The sequence below is a fragment of the Diorhabda sublineata genome, chromosome 5 (assembly GCF_026230105.1).
Source record: "Diorhabda sublineata isolate icDioSubl1.1 chromosome 5, icDioSubl1.1, whole genome shotgun sequence".
Lineage (NCBI taxonomy): Eukaryota > Metazoa > Arthropoda > Insecta > Coleoptera > Chrysomelidae > Diorhabda > Diorhabda sublineata.
In genome coordinates, this window is record NC_079478.1 from 11681985 (window position 1) to 11696960 (window position 14976).

At 30.9% G+C, this 14976-nt stretch overlaps 2 protein-coding genes across 2 annotated transcripts; one reads left to right on the forward strand and one right to left on the reverse strand.

Moving 5' to 3' along the window:
* Positions 1-926: 926 nt before the first annotated feature.
* On the reverse strand, positions 927-11338 carry LOC130443849 (protein HID1). Its single transcript, XM_056778713.1, has 14 exons — positions 11002-11338; positions 10735-10948; positions 10509-10660; positions 10387-10440; positions 10089-10288; positions 8868-9081; positions 8572-8769; positions 8427-8517; positions 6048-6278; positions 4121-4662; positions 3905-3985; positions 3662-3822; positions 2761-2919; positions 927-2013 (listed from the first exon to the last, which is right to left on the reverse strand). Exons 1-14 carry the CDS (start codon positions 11065-11067, stop codon positions 1950-1952), a joined length of 2427 nt encoding a protein of 808 aa, XP_056634691.1. The 5' UTR covers positions 11068-11338; the 3' UTR covers positions 927-1949.
* A 16-nt stretch (positions 11339-11354) lies between these two features.
* On the forward strand, positions 11355-12967 carry LOC130443850 (SPRY domain-containing SOCS box protein 3). The gene is made up of 4 exons (XM_056778714.1): positions 11355-11745; positions 11864-12092; positions 12145-12372; positions 12426-12967. Exons 1-4 carry the CDS (start codon positions 11458-11460, stop codon positions 12605-12607), a joined length of 927 nt encoding a protein of 308 aa, XP_056634692.1. The 5' UTR covers positions 11355-11457; the 3' UTR covers positions 12608-12967.
* Positions 12968-14976: the final 2009 nt, after the last annotated feature.

Here is a 14976-nt window from a genome sequence, read left to right on the forward strand (position 1 = left end):
TTGTATTTAATCTTATAAATAAAAACCTTAACTAACATTTAACCATTTTAAGTACGTAATAAGGAATGCGATTGGTTTAATTTTATATTTCCAATCTAACAAAAGTTGGTGGCAAAAAAACATTTACATAAAAATTCGAACTAGTTATCTTAAAAAAATTCTAAATCATTCCGTCTCTTTGTTATCAAAAACTTTATATTTGGTTATTAAATTTGCAAAGGTGAATCTCAAGTAATTTCTTTTATCATTATTAATTGTGGGTGGCCAAGGAACCGTTGAGCAAATAGGCCCGTCGTGCCCCACTTGGCGTTCCCAAAGTCAGCCGTCCTTTGAAAATCCGATCAGGCACTTTGGCTTGAACCCTTTGATATCATTAGGCAAGTTGTGAGGCTTGCAAAGTGTTTAAACCTTACTTGTATGAGTGCAGGGCACTCATAGATGTAGCGGTCTGCGATTTCGTCCTCCTCCATGTACCAATGGCATTCCGCATGAGAATGTGAGGGCTAGAAATTAGGATAATGAAAATAGCATCAAAAAATATCCGATAATTGGCTAATTAGAACAAATACTTCTGTATCAGCATCTGCACAAAATTAAATATTTCCAAATATATTTCTATCTAAAGTTTACTTGATATTTCGAATACCAAAAATAATTGATATCTAATCTAGAGGATAATCTAGAGGACATAAGATCCGAGGACTACGAATTGTAAGTTTTTTTTTTGAATGAATAATGATAATTGCAATTCTATGCCCCAAGATGTGTCTTTCATAAGGCACACAATGAAAATGCGATGACCACGACTTAGACTAAGCGGAAACTGAAAAGGTCTTTTGACCAAGCGTTTATCCAGTCCCAACTAGATAGGAAAATAAAAAAAGAATTAGTTATTTTGAGGGATTTCAGGGGGTACGTGGGTTGAAAGAAAACAATTTTATTTAATTTTATCACACTTTGGTTTTATACATTTTTAAATACTTTCAACAGTCAACAGACATAATACAGCAAAGTAAATATGTATGGAAGAGAAATTTTTGATTAGTAGGTATGTTTCTTTCTGAAGAAATAATATAAAAATTACAGAAAAAATGAACATATTTTCATAAAATTTCAATACAAACTATCAATATTACGGAATTATCTAACCTCCATCATGGGAGTTTGGAGTCCTCAGTTTGAAAATCTCTTAAAGTATACTATTATTCAAGTTTTTTTTTTTAATAAATCTCTGGTGCCAGTCATTTGAGTGAACTGGAGTTACCCCTATGTGTATCACATTCACCGTGAAAACAATATTTCTCGCTCCAGATCATTGATTTATCATTTTAAAATAAAATAGTCTTTGTACTAACTCTACATGCCTTTTAAAGGAAAGTTTTCATCTGGACACTCTGTAAGTTACATTAACATCAATGATATGATTCAGAACAAATTAATTTGATAATAATATTATTAAATGCAAAATATTAATCATCTTGTTAACTATAAATTAAGTACTAGGGTAATTCATTTTCGAAAAAAAATTAGTTTTTTCGGTGCTCAAGCGAAATATGAATCTACATATATAAAAAAATCTCAGTTTGAGCTCTTAATAACAATCTTAACTGCTTACAATTTAAATATAGTTTTACCATTCAAAATGCATTAAAAATTTGAAAAATTTTTAATACACAATTTTCTTTTTTCTTTTATTAGTGAATTCTAAAGCGATTTTGAAGAGCATAAACTCACCACAAGGGCCATCAAATGGATTTCCATTATTGTAAAAAGTATTAGAAATTAAAAAAAATATAATTCTTAAAATTGATATTAAGAACTCAAACTTGAGAGAGACAATTTTTTTCGGAAATGAATAATCTTATGAAGTACGTCTGTTGAGTGCCTATAATTAGTACAAATAAATATAAATATATATTAATTTTTAACATTGAAACTAACTATTAAATTTAAATACGTTGAATTTCAAATAATTTAACATCGGTATCATACCAAACTGGAGGATCGACATTCCTGAAAAGAAAAAAAATATCAAAAACAATTGAAAATCTCCAAGTTATCCATTTTTTCCAAAACTATTATACTAGAACAAATAGATCAGCTATTAACTGATTGCAGTTGTTAATCCAGAACGAAAATTTTTATAAAAGTTTAAGAACAAATCCTAAAAATACTTTCATTTCTTCGGGTATATCAAGATAAGGGATTAGTGAAAACTGATATTTCCAATGTGTACACTGAAACCGCATTTAGAACAAGGTTCTTGAATTCAAAACTATAGCTTATTAAAAAATTATAGATAGAGAACCAATAGTCATACACAAGTTTTATAACATTCTACTTGAAATTTTGACTGACTACTTTAGTCAACTTACATAGACTTTTGTCTCCCCTGCTGCCGGCTATTTTTACACCCAATCCTAAGAACTAGAATATTCTCTCAAGTTCTTTAAAATTGTTCCAGAATATTCGAGGGCTGCGTATTCATAGTCAAAGCTACAGCGGTTAGTAGAATAACTTATCTGTACCCAATCGAAAATCATTTTGAGTTACAATCTCCCCTTGGAACTTCAACAATATGATAATTGAATTCATCGATCTTTTTTTTCAACCTTTGATAGACTCCAGCAGCATATATAATTGAGAGTTTGGTGGTTTGGTTTGGTGATAGTAAACAGTGTGTTTATTATTAATTTGATCAAATATTTCAGAAATACCAACTTATTCATATTCTCAGTCAGTCAAGTATGAAAACCTTACCTTAAGTAAATGACTCCCCACATGTACGTCCTAAACCACGTGGTTGTTCCAGAATTTGCTTGATATTTCCTAATTAGTATCGGATGAGGTACTGGCAATAAACCAACTAGAGTACCGTGTTGTAAAAATTTCAAAATTTCACTTTCATCAGTCAATCCCCTAAAACAAGTAACACAGAATATTGATATCTAAACATTCCCACCAAAACAACACTTCAATCAACATTAAATTAGAATATATTATAGTAAAATTACTATAGGTCTTTCTAGAACCAAATTTATAAATACTACTCTCGAAAGGTGAGAGTAGTTTGAATATGTTAGAGGAGTATATCAACGGAATTTTTTTTCAACATTATCGGCGATTACGACTCCAAATACCCTGACTGATGGTTCGCAATATGAAATAAGGATGGCACCTTACAGCATCTACACATTCGTGTTTTAATACTTGAATCAAATAGTAGAATTGGCTAGAGTTTTCTTCATATTATAAATTCTAAACGAGGGAATGTTAGACTGTTCTGAAAGAAACCAAAGCTGGCCAGCAATTGCGATCCATTACAGTTGCCGATTTCAATAAGTATTGGCTCATAACAAATAGCAGTCATAGACTGTCTTTTTGAATAAACTAAAAGAAAAAGCATATAGCTGCGCTGATTACACCCATAAGTGGAAAGTATTTGATTTTTTATTTGCTTTTGTAAAACATCAATTTCAAGATAATTCTATATTTTTAATTGACTATTTGTTTGAAATACAAAAAAGATTTGCCGAATTTTGGATGTGGAACAATAAATATATTAGATATTCAATTCTATGAACCTGTGTATTTTTTTGGTACCTATGTCTTTTGAATTTCACTTTTAGGAATGGACATAACTGATACAGTATGTACTCACTTATCTATACATATTTTTTCAACTTGAGGCACTAAAACTTGTAATAGTCGCATGATTGTCTGTAATGGCAATTTACTTTTCCAGGAATGCACCCATTCACTTGTCGGTACCCATTGCCCATTTTGATTTTCATGTGGTGCACTTACTCTTAAACTATTTCTCTAAAAGAACAAAGAATCTTTAAAATTTGCCAACGGATATGACTCCAATAAATAAAGATATAGATATAAAAAACAAGCTTACTGCATTCACAGCCCTATTGAATCCCCCAGATGGAGAGGAACTTCGAGATTCTTCTAATTCAGTTGCTTGGTTGGAATTCATCTAAAATGTGAATGCAATTATACAAATGTCAAAGTGAAATGAATGAATGAATTTTTATCCTAGAATTTATGTGACATACATAATAGTTAATGGAACATATAAAAATGGTAATGAATCATTTTATAACATACATACTCCTCTACTACTATTTTTTCCTAGGGTAACTGCAGTCTTAGAAGGTGTATTTACAGCTAAAGTTGACATTCCATTGGTTAATGTTAATCCATCCGCTTGTTGTATTGACGGATGTGCGGATTCTCTTTCTGTCATCTGTCCAATCTGTGGTGTATCAGGGAGAGTTGCTTTCAATGTTCCTGGTTCTGCTGGAAGAGCAGGGCGAGACCCTTCCATTGCCTGTTCAGGAATATTCTCGTGACTTATAGAAGCAGACATTTTTTTTTTCGTTTTTTTATTAATTGATTTGGTAATGGCGCTGTAGTCACTTGGTAGATTAGCTAGACTGTGGAATACTTGACGTTTTCTAATAATTGTGTAAACTAAATTAGAGTTACCATCAAATTGGTATTGGATGATATTGTTAAAAATTTCTAGGAGGAAAAATACTAAATGGTGATTAGAAGATGCAGAAAACAAAAACCATGGTGTACTGAAAGCTTCTAATAAGTGAAGCAGTTTTGTGCTCGAGACCATTGATAGAGTTTTTAAGTAAGGTGAAACTGAAACAAAAAAAAAACAATATTATAAATATCTCTGTACGTGAATTCATTTATTTCAAGCACATCCTCGCTTTGCTGTGATTGATCATTACAATATTCAATTTTCTTTGAGCTTTACATAGAAAATATTTGTAAACTACAAAATGCTTCATGTTTCAAGTACTCCTGTCACCATTTGTAAGCAAAACCTTCTGGATTATTATTTAAGGAAGTATTAAATTTTTCATCATTGTCATATATTATAGACTCCCTAGATAAACACCGTGGCTATTTTCTGTCAATTTAATTGAATATGTATACTTGCAACATTTAAGGTTTCACCTATCAGCTACTCCTAATGATACCCTAGATACACACCGTGGCTATTTTCTGTCAATTTAATTGAATATGTATACTTGCAACATTTAAGGTTTCACCTATCAGCTACTCCTAATGAAGGACCAGCTTTTTCCAGAGATTCAGAACGTTGTTTTCAATCAAAATTTCATATTTAAAACTCAACCCAAATAAACTTCGATATTTATTATTTTATTTTCCTATAATAATCTTCCTATGTTCATATCTGGGTTTATAAGTATTTATTCAGTTGTGTGTAATAAATATAGGCATTTTAATCATCATTGCACACACACACACACACACACACACAAACCTGAGTAACCTGTCAACTACACTGTTCATAAGAATTGATCAAAATTAACTGTATAAAGAGAATAAATAACTTTTAAAGTAAAAAACAAAATACACACAAAACAACCCGTCAGCTGAATGCATTTATCACGATTATACTAGGATAGAAAGGATCCTATTATGTGGCTATGAACATTTGATCAGTCGGAAGGTCTTGGATGCGTATTATCAGGTGATTCTATTTGATCGGACTTAAGAAATATACTTTGAGTAAGCCAATAGGTAACTAATAAGAGTAAAAAAAAATATTTTGTTATGAACTCGTCCCCGACATGAAGCCGGCCCTGTCCTGTTAATTTCTATGAAGGTCTTGTTATTTATTTGTTTAGTTTATGTAGTGAGTCAGAGTGAGGGGAACAAAATAGAAAAGTAACAGAAGATATAAAATCAAATATATTGTTAGTTAAGTATTAGTGATAAGTTACCCAAAGAGGTAGTATAGATATTTGCAAATTTCTTTTTTCACTAATGAATTTGTTATTCAAATCCTCATTAATAGTATGAATTTATGGAATTTTCAAATCTATTTTTTCATTTTTAGAATATATAACACATTTCTAAAACATATTTTTGGATTGGATCATTTATAATTTATATTGCGTAATATATTTTTCAAAGTTAAGTATAGGAATGAATACAGAATATGTTTAATCATAAGAAAAAACTCTTCTGTAGATATTCATAAAAAAACTTACCATTAACTAAAATCGTAAGTAGGCAATCAAACAATGGCTGTAACCGTTGATGTCCAGTTGTAATAATTTTATGAAATACTATAATTAACAGATCTGCGTGAGTTCCTGTAAATACTGGAATGTCCATGGGTATTGTTGCTGTATATGGTTTATTGAGACGAACTCCAAAATTCCTTTCACCAGAAAGCAAAAGTAAAATAAATACTCCAATATGCATGAGACCGACTCGAGCTAAAATATAAATAATTTTTGAATTTTAATACAATGATGCGTATGGTATTGAGCGAAATTTTACTTAGGAATATTAATGTAAATTGGCCTATACTTCCAATGTACCGGTGTCAGTGAGTGAGGATTCTTTGCTTCTGCTTTCATAGAACCCAGGACCATATCAAACGATGGAGTTTTGTGAAATTATTATTCAAAATGATAACACAATTCTTTTAAATTTTACCATTTACAAAGGAATTTAAGGTTCCGGTAAAATGATTAATTTTCAAAATAGAATACTTGTAATGTGGTGTGATCAAGTGGACCATTTTTAAAAGATTTATCTGCAAATCATTTTATTTTCTTCAGGATATTTAAAACAAAATGAGACGCAACATGGAAAAGAGTTTTGAATTTTAATTAATTAAGGGAAAAAAGAATTCAACATTACAATTACAGCAGAACAGCTAAAGGATATGAGATATTGGTATCACTTCACCTCTCTTTAAAAAAGGTAGCAAAACAGTTTGCAATAATTGTAGAGGCATAACTTTGCTAAGACTGATACTGAAAATCACGAGAGTATTTTAGAAAACAGGCTAAGAAAAATAATAGAGGATATGCAAAGTAGCTATAGAAAAGGAAGAACATGTATTTACATTTAGACAGATAATAGATAAAAAAAAACTGACAACAACGGTTTTACAAACATTTAAAAAGCATTTAACAGCGCCCAATGAAATAAAATATGGTAAAGTTTACAACAAAGAGGAGTTAAAGTCAAATTGAGAAACATGAAATGTACCGGGTGTCCCAATAAGAATGGATCTCGGCCGAGATATGGCAGAGAGCCATTCTTATTGGGACACCCGGTACATATAGAACGAGGAACTGGGTGAGGAAAAATAATGACCAATCACGACTAAAGAAGAATTAAGACAGGGAGGATGATTACTCAGTCCCGAGTTATATATAATGCTAATAGATGAAGTATTGAAAGAAGTGGAAAAAAAGTGATACAGAAATATGGAAATAGTTGGAATCTCTGAATATGTTATTACCGACGACTTAGTAATGTTTGCTAAAAATGAAGAAGAAATGGACAAACCAAAAATAATGGGGGAGGGGGAAAAATAGAAATAGATGGAATACAATTGGAACAAGTGAAGAATTTCAAATATCCAAGCATGGACATACATAGCTATGGAAATCAATAAGCAGAAATGAAATAAAGAATCATCGCAGCAATTAACTTAACAGTACTTATTATTATTATTAGCGAAATCTTGGTACTTACAAACTCTCTCAAGAGAGAGATTCAAGCAGTAGAAATGAAGTACTTACACAGAGTCAAAGATGTCAGCAGAAATGATCAAATACGAAATGAAACAATAAGACTTGAATATAGAATCTTAGTGAAAACAATTGGAAACCAACAACTTAAATGGTTTGGACACCTTTGTAGAAATATAGAGCAATAGACCGGCCAAAAAAGGATTTAGCTAGGTAGAGAAATGAAAAAGAGGAAACGAACTTTCCTAAAGAAATCTGCAGTGGAAATTTTAAGAGAAAAGAGAAAAACGTGGACAGAAGCAATAAAAAAACTAGAATAGAGGAGTGGCTGAAATTTGTGAACGAATAAATAAACATACATACCTGAAACCCACAAAGGGTACACATGGGTTTATAATTAATTATATATATACATATATATATATATATATATATATATATATATATATATATATATATATATATATATATAATATAATATATACAGCAATATTATATAAAAATTAACACTGGTAAATTGTCATTAAGTTGGCTAATTAACATTCTTTACTTTGGTAAAATATTTTCCATATATACATAGTGGTTTTAATTTGATCCAAACTAAGAGTAATAACAGTAACTTTTTTTAACCTGAGAATAGGTAACTAAAATAGGTTAGGACCAAATTAATGCAGTTTTAAAAACATAAAGGTTCTTTTGCGAATAACAATTTAGATATGATTCTAATTAAAGTTATTTAATACAGATTACTGGAAAAATGAATGACAGACATGCGCCAGATTAAAGGACAAGGTAACTGAACTTATCTTTCATGTTGAAGATTACAATTTGAATATTATCAATTTCAAGTCATTGTTTACTTAAAAATTTACTTACACTGATCAGCTCTGGAATCATTGAGATGATATAAAATAGGAACCAATACTTCCAAAACATCACTACTCTTTAGTACATAGTACAAGAATTTCTACAAAGAAACAATGAATTTATACCCAAGAAAGTTCATTTATAAAGTACTTACCTTATTGTAATCACACAGTTTCCAAAAAAATACCAACAATTCTTGATGAAAATGAACTTTCTTTGTTGAATTTGGTAAATATGTTTGAACTAAGGGATTATTTAATAAGCGAGTAATGCCAGTTAAAATAAAATTGAAATCTTCATCTCTGTGTATTCTAGACAAGTAATTAATGAAAAGATTATCAGGGACGGAAACCTAAAAAATAAAAATGTGATTAGTTGAATATTTTGTACTGAACTGATTTATAAGAAAAGAAGACAATTCAGGTTTACTTGTATAAATATCATGCTTACATCTTCACTTTCTGCAGGAGTTGAAGAACTTGTGTCATGATCTAATGTAACAATAAGAATCTGCAAAGCAGCTTCAACTAATGGTTCCAGAGAGTCACTAAATAATAAATGATTATATGGTACGCCCAAGCCAACAGGATCATAAGCACAGACGGTATTTAGTAATGATGTGAACATTGGAAGAGCATGCCTATTTTCTGCAGAAGTTAAATACCTAAAATATTGTAAGATGTGAATGCAACTATTTAATTCATTTTTTTTTTTCTATTCAAAAAAACAAGCACAAGGGTAAACCTCATTGTACTCAAGTAGTTCAGGTGGTGCCTGCTGTGTAGAAGTACCTGTGGATGTTAAACTCAAACTTTTGTAGGTTGCATTTTACAAAGAAAGGAGTCCCAATAAATTCAAGTTCTGGGCGTCTGCAGTCGAACTTGGTGTTCATGAGTCATGTCTTCCTGTCAAACAGGTCTTGCAAAAACTGCTCTAGGTAGGAGGGATTATCTTAGACAGGTCAGAAGAGCATTTGCCTTGGTAGTATCGGTAAAACAGAGTCAGTGCGGCGACTTTTCTTCTATGCTTTAAGCTGTCCAAGTTTCTCGTCAAATCTGAATCGCCTATAAGTCAAATTGCTCTCTTCTCTATAGAGTCGAGCATCCTTAAGGTATGCTTGGGAGCCGAGCCGAGCTCCAAATGTGCGACCAAAACTCCAAATATAGACGAATCTGGGTTTTGTGGAGAATTAGAAGTTACCCCCAACCTCAACACCCAACAGTATTTCAAGTCCAGACAAGACCAAATATTGAGCTGCAGAGCCAGCCTTCTTTGTAAAAACACAGCCTGCGCTGTGATGATTTATTGCTACCTACAGATTTGGTCTTTGGCCGAGTTTATTGGTGTGGTTGATTAGAACGACGACACCATAGTGCTATTGATGGCCAAGCTATAGATTGTGCAGATTAGTCGTGTAAATAGTTGATGTACAGGACAAAGAAAGTAGGTGGCAAGATTCATCCCTTGGAAACAACAGGGTTGACCTCAAACATTTCGAAGGTATATCCATAAATAGCCACCTGGATTGATCAGTCTTTGAGGAAGCTACTAAGCCAGTCAATAAGTGTATGAATTAAGGCTTGAAAATATATATCATATTTTGAAATAAAGACTCAAAACTTGAGGATAAACACCTTGAATTTATTCTAGATATATTGATTATATACTTACAGTATCCATTTGTTTGGGTTGTCAGTTATATCAGCTGGTGGATGGTACATAGTTTCACTAAAGCAAGTCAAAAGAAGCTTTAATAATTCAGTGCGGTTAGAATCAAAAGTAGGGTTACGTGGTGGTGAATGTGCAAAACCAACACCAGCCTCCCAAATATATTCACAACTATCAATTGCAGACAACTCTTCAGCTTTATCCTATAAATATAAAGGGTTAGAGCATAAAGATGTATACATGCAAAATATAAAACCCAATTAGCATTCCAGTTTTCTTAAAATTAATATACAATACTTACTGGACCACTTTTTCTGTTTGTGACTACAGTGAAATCTGGACAAAATAATAGGTCCTAAAAATACATAAAATATATTTCTAAGTAAAAAACTCTGAAAATATACTTCAGTTTGGATTACTTACACACACAGAATTCAATAAAGAATGTGCCAATGGAACTGACTCTTCATACTCCTCTTCTTTACTTGGAAGAGAGGACCAGAAAAAGTCTTTCCATTCTGAATCTTCAAAAATATATGGTAATATTCTTGTGAGAAGTCTTGCACAGTTCAAAACTATGAAATAAAAAATGTAACAGTATTGTTTGTTAGGGTATCTCTTAGAAGTAAATATTTGATATATAATTCACCTGTTTGTTGTTCATGGTGTGTCCTACAACTATTGTCTACAGCTTTAACAAGTTTCTCAACAGCTTTATAACATAATGTTGCTAAATTAGAGGGTGCTTCTTCTCTTAACTGTCTTATTTCTATAGCAGGGACTAGAGTAAAAATGTCTTGAACATTTGACACGTTTTCCGACCAAAATTGTTCCCAGAAGGTATCATCACTTGAATCAATTGGCTACAAATGTAGTAGATTAGATTTATAAAATGTTTCTTAAAAGAACGAATTACCTCTGATTTTGATGTAAGTTGAACCACTGCTTTTCTAAAATTTAATTTCGTGTCAACGTTTCCCATACTTTTAACGTTAATTTTATCGAAGATGATAAAAATATTAATCAATAATACACATTATTACATTACTGTCAATGTCATCTATACATGAATTTAATGTTATTTTGTTTGATATGTATCGCAGGTATAATTTGATTGAAGGAGTTTATTTGTAATAAAAAAAAACATAATTTTTAACATGTTATAAAATAAAAGAGCATATAATTAATGATAAAATCTAATTTTTGCATTTTATTTTGATTGAATATATATGTTGGCGATCATGGTTTCAGTTACGTCAAATATACTGTCATTGACATTTTGAAACTAAAAATCCTTTAAGGATACAAGATCACATCTTATTTATAATTTTAGAGTAATAAAATTTTGTTAAGGTATATTTATCTAATAACTATGAAAATCACAAATGCATTTTGCACTGACAAATGTACAAAAATTAAAGGAACATCTGATGGGACATTGCAGTGTAAATGTGGAGAAGACATTGGTATATTTATTTGGCATTGGTCACCAACACACAGTTCACCTGATACAGGAATATCAAATGAAAACAAAGACATTTTGTTTCATCCTTGTTATAGTTCGGGTACTGCTGCTGTAAGAGGTGATATGCAATTTAAACCAAATTTGCACTATTATTGGGAAGTAAAAATGATTTCTAACATGTATGGAACTGATGTTGTGAGTTAAATTTATACACACTTATTTATATGATTAAACTCAAATAGAACAGTATTTGGTAGATTTGAAGAATACTACAAAATTTTATTAAACTAAATTAGGTAATCATAATTTTCAGATGGTTGGAATAGGTACTTCAAAAGTGATATTTGCTGACTGGAAGTTCAGATTTTGCAGCTTATTAGGAATTGATTCCCAATCTTGGGGCTATTCATATCATGGTCTCATTCAGCATGATAAATTATTATGTAAATATGGATCAAAATTTGGGTTGGGTAGTATTATTGGTGTTCATTTAGATATGTGTAAAGGCACTTTAGAATATTATTTAGACAGAAAGCCGTTAGGTAAGATATAAGATTTTTTTAGTGTTAAAAAAGATAAATAACTATATTGTAGGTATTGCTTTTACTGGAATCAAAGGCTATGAATTGTATCCCATGGTTAGTTCTACTGCTGCTCAATCAGCTGTTAGATTAGTATGTTCTGTATCAGAAGCACCAACTCTACAAATGCTTTGCATGCAGTTTATTTCTAAACATCGTTCTCTATACCAAAAATATCAAGAAATTCCTGGTTTAAAAAGGGTGTATGAAAAAAAATATTTTTGGATTGTACCGAACTTTGGTAATATTTTATGGAGATGGTGTTAGGAGGATATTCATTGGAAATATTTTTAGTTATAGATGAAGACAAAACTAAGCGTCTTGCAGAAATAGAAGATTATGTAATGTGCCCACTAAGTTACAAAAACTTTTTGAAAAGTCATAAAAAGCTGAGAACAACTTCATGGTTTCCTTCAGACTTTAATATGGATGAAAGTGATTCTAGTTTGACAACTTCGTCTTCCAACTATAAATGATAACAAAATGTGATATTATATTGGATAGAAAAACTGTGCACTTGCAGCTAATGAGGCTGTGATTTATCTCAAAATTATTTTATTTTAACAAAATTTATACAATGTGCTAATAAGATATTATTAATACTATATAAGAACTTAGTCACATTTTCTGTCAGTTTAATAATGTGTAATTTTATAGGCTATTTGACCATAATTTTGAATCATTTTCTTCGAAATAATTCATTTTGACCATTTCTACGAAATATTTTGCATCTTTATTGCTTTTAAGGTACAATAATCTCAATAGTATGGTTGTTTTTTGCATTCATGTCCAAACTCTCTAAAAGAATGAAACCAGATTAAATCATTTCATTAAAATAGTTTGTTGAAGCATTTTTAAAAACCAACTTTAGTACTTCTCTTTTGTCTTTTATTGATTGAAAATGAGTGCATGGAAATAATAATGTAGTTTTACAAAGAAAGACAAATACAATGCTTGTTCATCGAATTTTGGGCCAGAAACTGATGATGGCTTTATAAGATTGTGCATAATTGTGAAGCAAAATACAGGAGTTTTCATTCCACAAATTCGTTGTTTCAGAAAATATGCTCTCTAAAATGTAGTATAATACTCTAAGTATTTATTCACTGTTTTTCTAGAGAGAATTAACATCTATATATTCAATAGATTTTTTTAAGTCCAGTTTATATAAACTGTTATGAAGCTTGTTTTGATAGGATTGTATGTGAATGATCCATCTCTAATTACAATGTATGACTGTGAGTTAGTGATTGATTCATTCTAGTTTTTCTCCAGAAACAGTAAAATAGTACTAATTGACGAGGAACACAAAAATGGCAGTTCTGAAGGACAACTATCAGTTATTATGTTATATTACAGTTAAAAACGATAATTATATATATATATATATATATATATATATATATATATATATATATATATATATATATATATATATATATATATATAAAAGCGTTGGAGGGAAGTAGTGGAAGAAGACCTTATAGAGACACCCAGATCTGGAGAGAAATATATATATATATATATATATATATATATATATATATAGGTCTATAGCCTCTCCACTTGTTTCATTCCCTTGTTTGTTTTTTCTCTCCAGATCTGGGTGTCTCTATAAGGTCTTCTTCCACTACTTCCCTCCAACGCTTTTTTTGGTCTTTGGTCTACCTATTTTCCTCTTGCCCTTTGGTATTTTCCATGTAACTCAAGTGTCTGTCTTTGTCCATTCGTTCTAAATGACCTAACTATTGTAATCTTCTTGTCTTTATAAACGCGCTGATTGGTGAATCATTGAAAAGTGTGTAAATTTCAGGGTTTGAGTTTCTCTTCCAGATTTCAAATTTCTGTTTAGTTTTATTCATAATTATCCAGGTTTTTCACTCGAATGTCAGGGTGGGTCTCAAAATTGTCTTATAACTTCGAACTTTCATAGATCTGGATATCTCTTTCGATGCTAATATTCTTCTAAGGCTGCCTGCACAGCTCTTACTTTTGGCAATTATTAGTTCGATTTACTTTTTTTCTTGGCATTTATTATCTAGTAGTACACCCAAATACATGAAATTTTCTACTTCTCGAATTTTATAACATCCCATCATGTTTATGTACTTTGAAATTGTTTTTCGTCTTGCTTCCACATTTATTCTTTATTTCCATAAACTTTGTTTTGCCATTATTGAAGTGTAGGCCTATCTCTTCTGCTGCTGTTATTCGTTGTTTTGTGGTTTCTTCAAACTTTCTTTTGTTTCTTGCTATCAACATCACGTCATAGACATTGATGACATTTGTTAAATATAATGCCCTTTCTCTTGATACTGGTTCTTATTATGCCTTCCCAGGCTAGATTAAATAGTAACGTTGATAGGGCGTGTCTTAATCCTTGTTGTGTTTGGAAAGGTTCACTTTTCTTATTAATTTTTACTATATTGGTTGTATCCTCTGTCATCTTAACTAGTTAAATTAGTTTGGAATTTCTAATTCTCGTAATAATTGGATTAACTTTTCTCTGTTCACACTGTCATAAGCTTTTTAAAATCAACAGAAAGGATCTCTGTTGGTATCTCACACAGCCAGTGATCAGCTGTTAAAAATTTGGTTATGTATGTTCCTCTGCCTTTTCTAAACCCTCCTTGATACTCTACTAAAAATTTCTCTGCATATATTCCTAACCTTTTTTTCAAATTTGATTGGAATATTTTGTATGTGACGTCTAGCAAGGCTATTCCTCTAAAATTTACACGCAATGTTTTGTCTCCCTTCTAGTAAGTAGGTACTATAATATCTCGACTAAATAATCATCTCCCTTCACTTTATGTCCTTTTGCAAATTTGATTGATTGATTGGG

Coding starts and splice junctions, on each gene's coding strand:
- LOC130443849 (XM_056778713.1), bottom strand. CDS start 11,067: ATGGGAAACGTTGACACGAAATTAAATTTTAGAAAAGCAGTGGTTCAA. Junction 8,770..8,867: donor CTCCTGCAGAAAGTGAAGAT/GTAAGCATGATA, acceptor TTTATTTTTTAG/GTTTCCGTCCCTGATAATCT. Junction 8,518..8,571: donor AACTGTGTGATTACAATAAG/GTAAGTACTTTA, acceptor GTTTCTTTGTAG/AAATTCTTGTACTATGTACT.
- LOC130443850 (XM_056778714.1), top strand. CDS start 11,458: ATGAAAATCACAAATGCATTTTGCACTGACAAATGTACAAAAATTAAA. Junction 12,093..12,144: donor TTTAGACAGAAAGCCGTTAG/GTAAGATATAAG, acceptor ACTATATTGTAG/GTATTGCTTTTACTGGAATC. Junction 12,373..12,425: donor TTGGATTGTACCGAACTTTG/GTAATATTTTAT, acceptor AAATATTTTTAG/TTATAGATGAAGACAAAACT.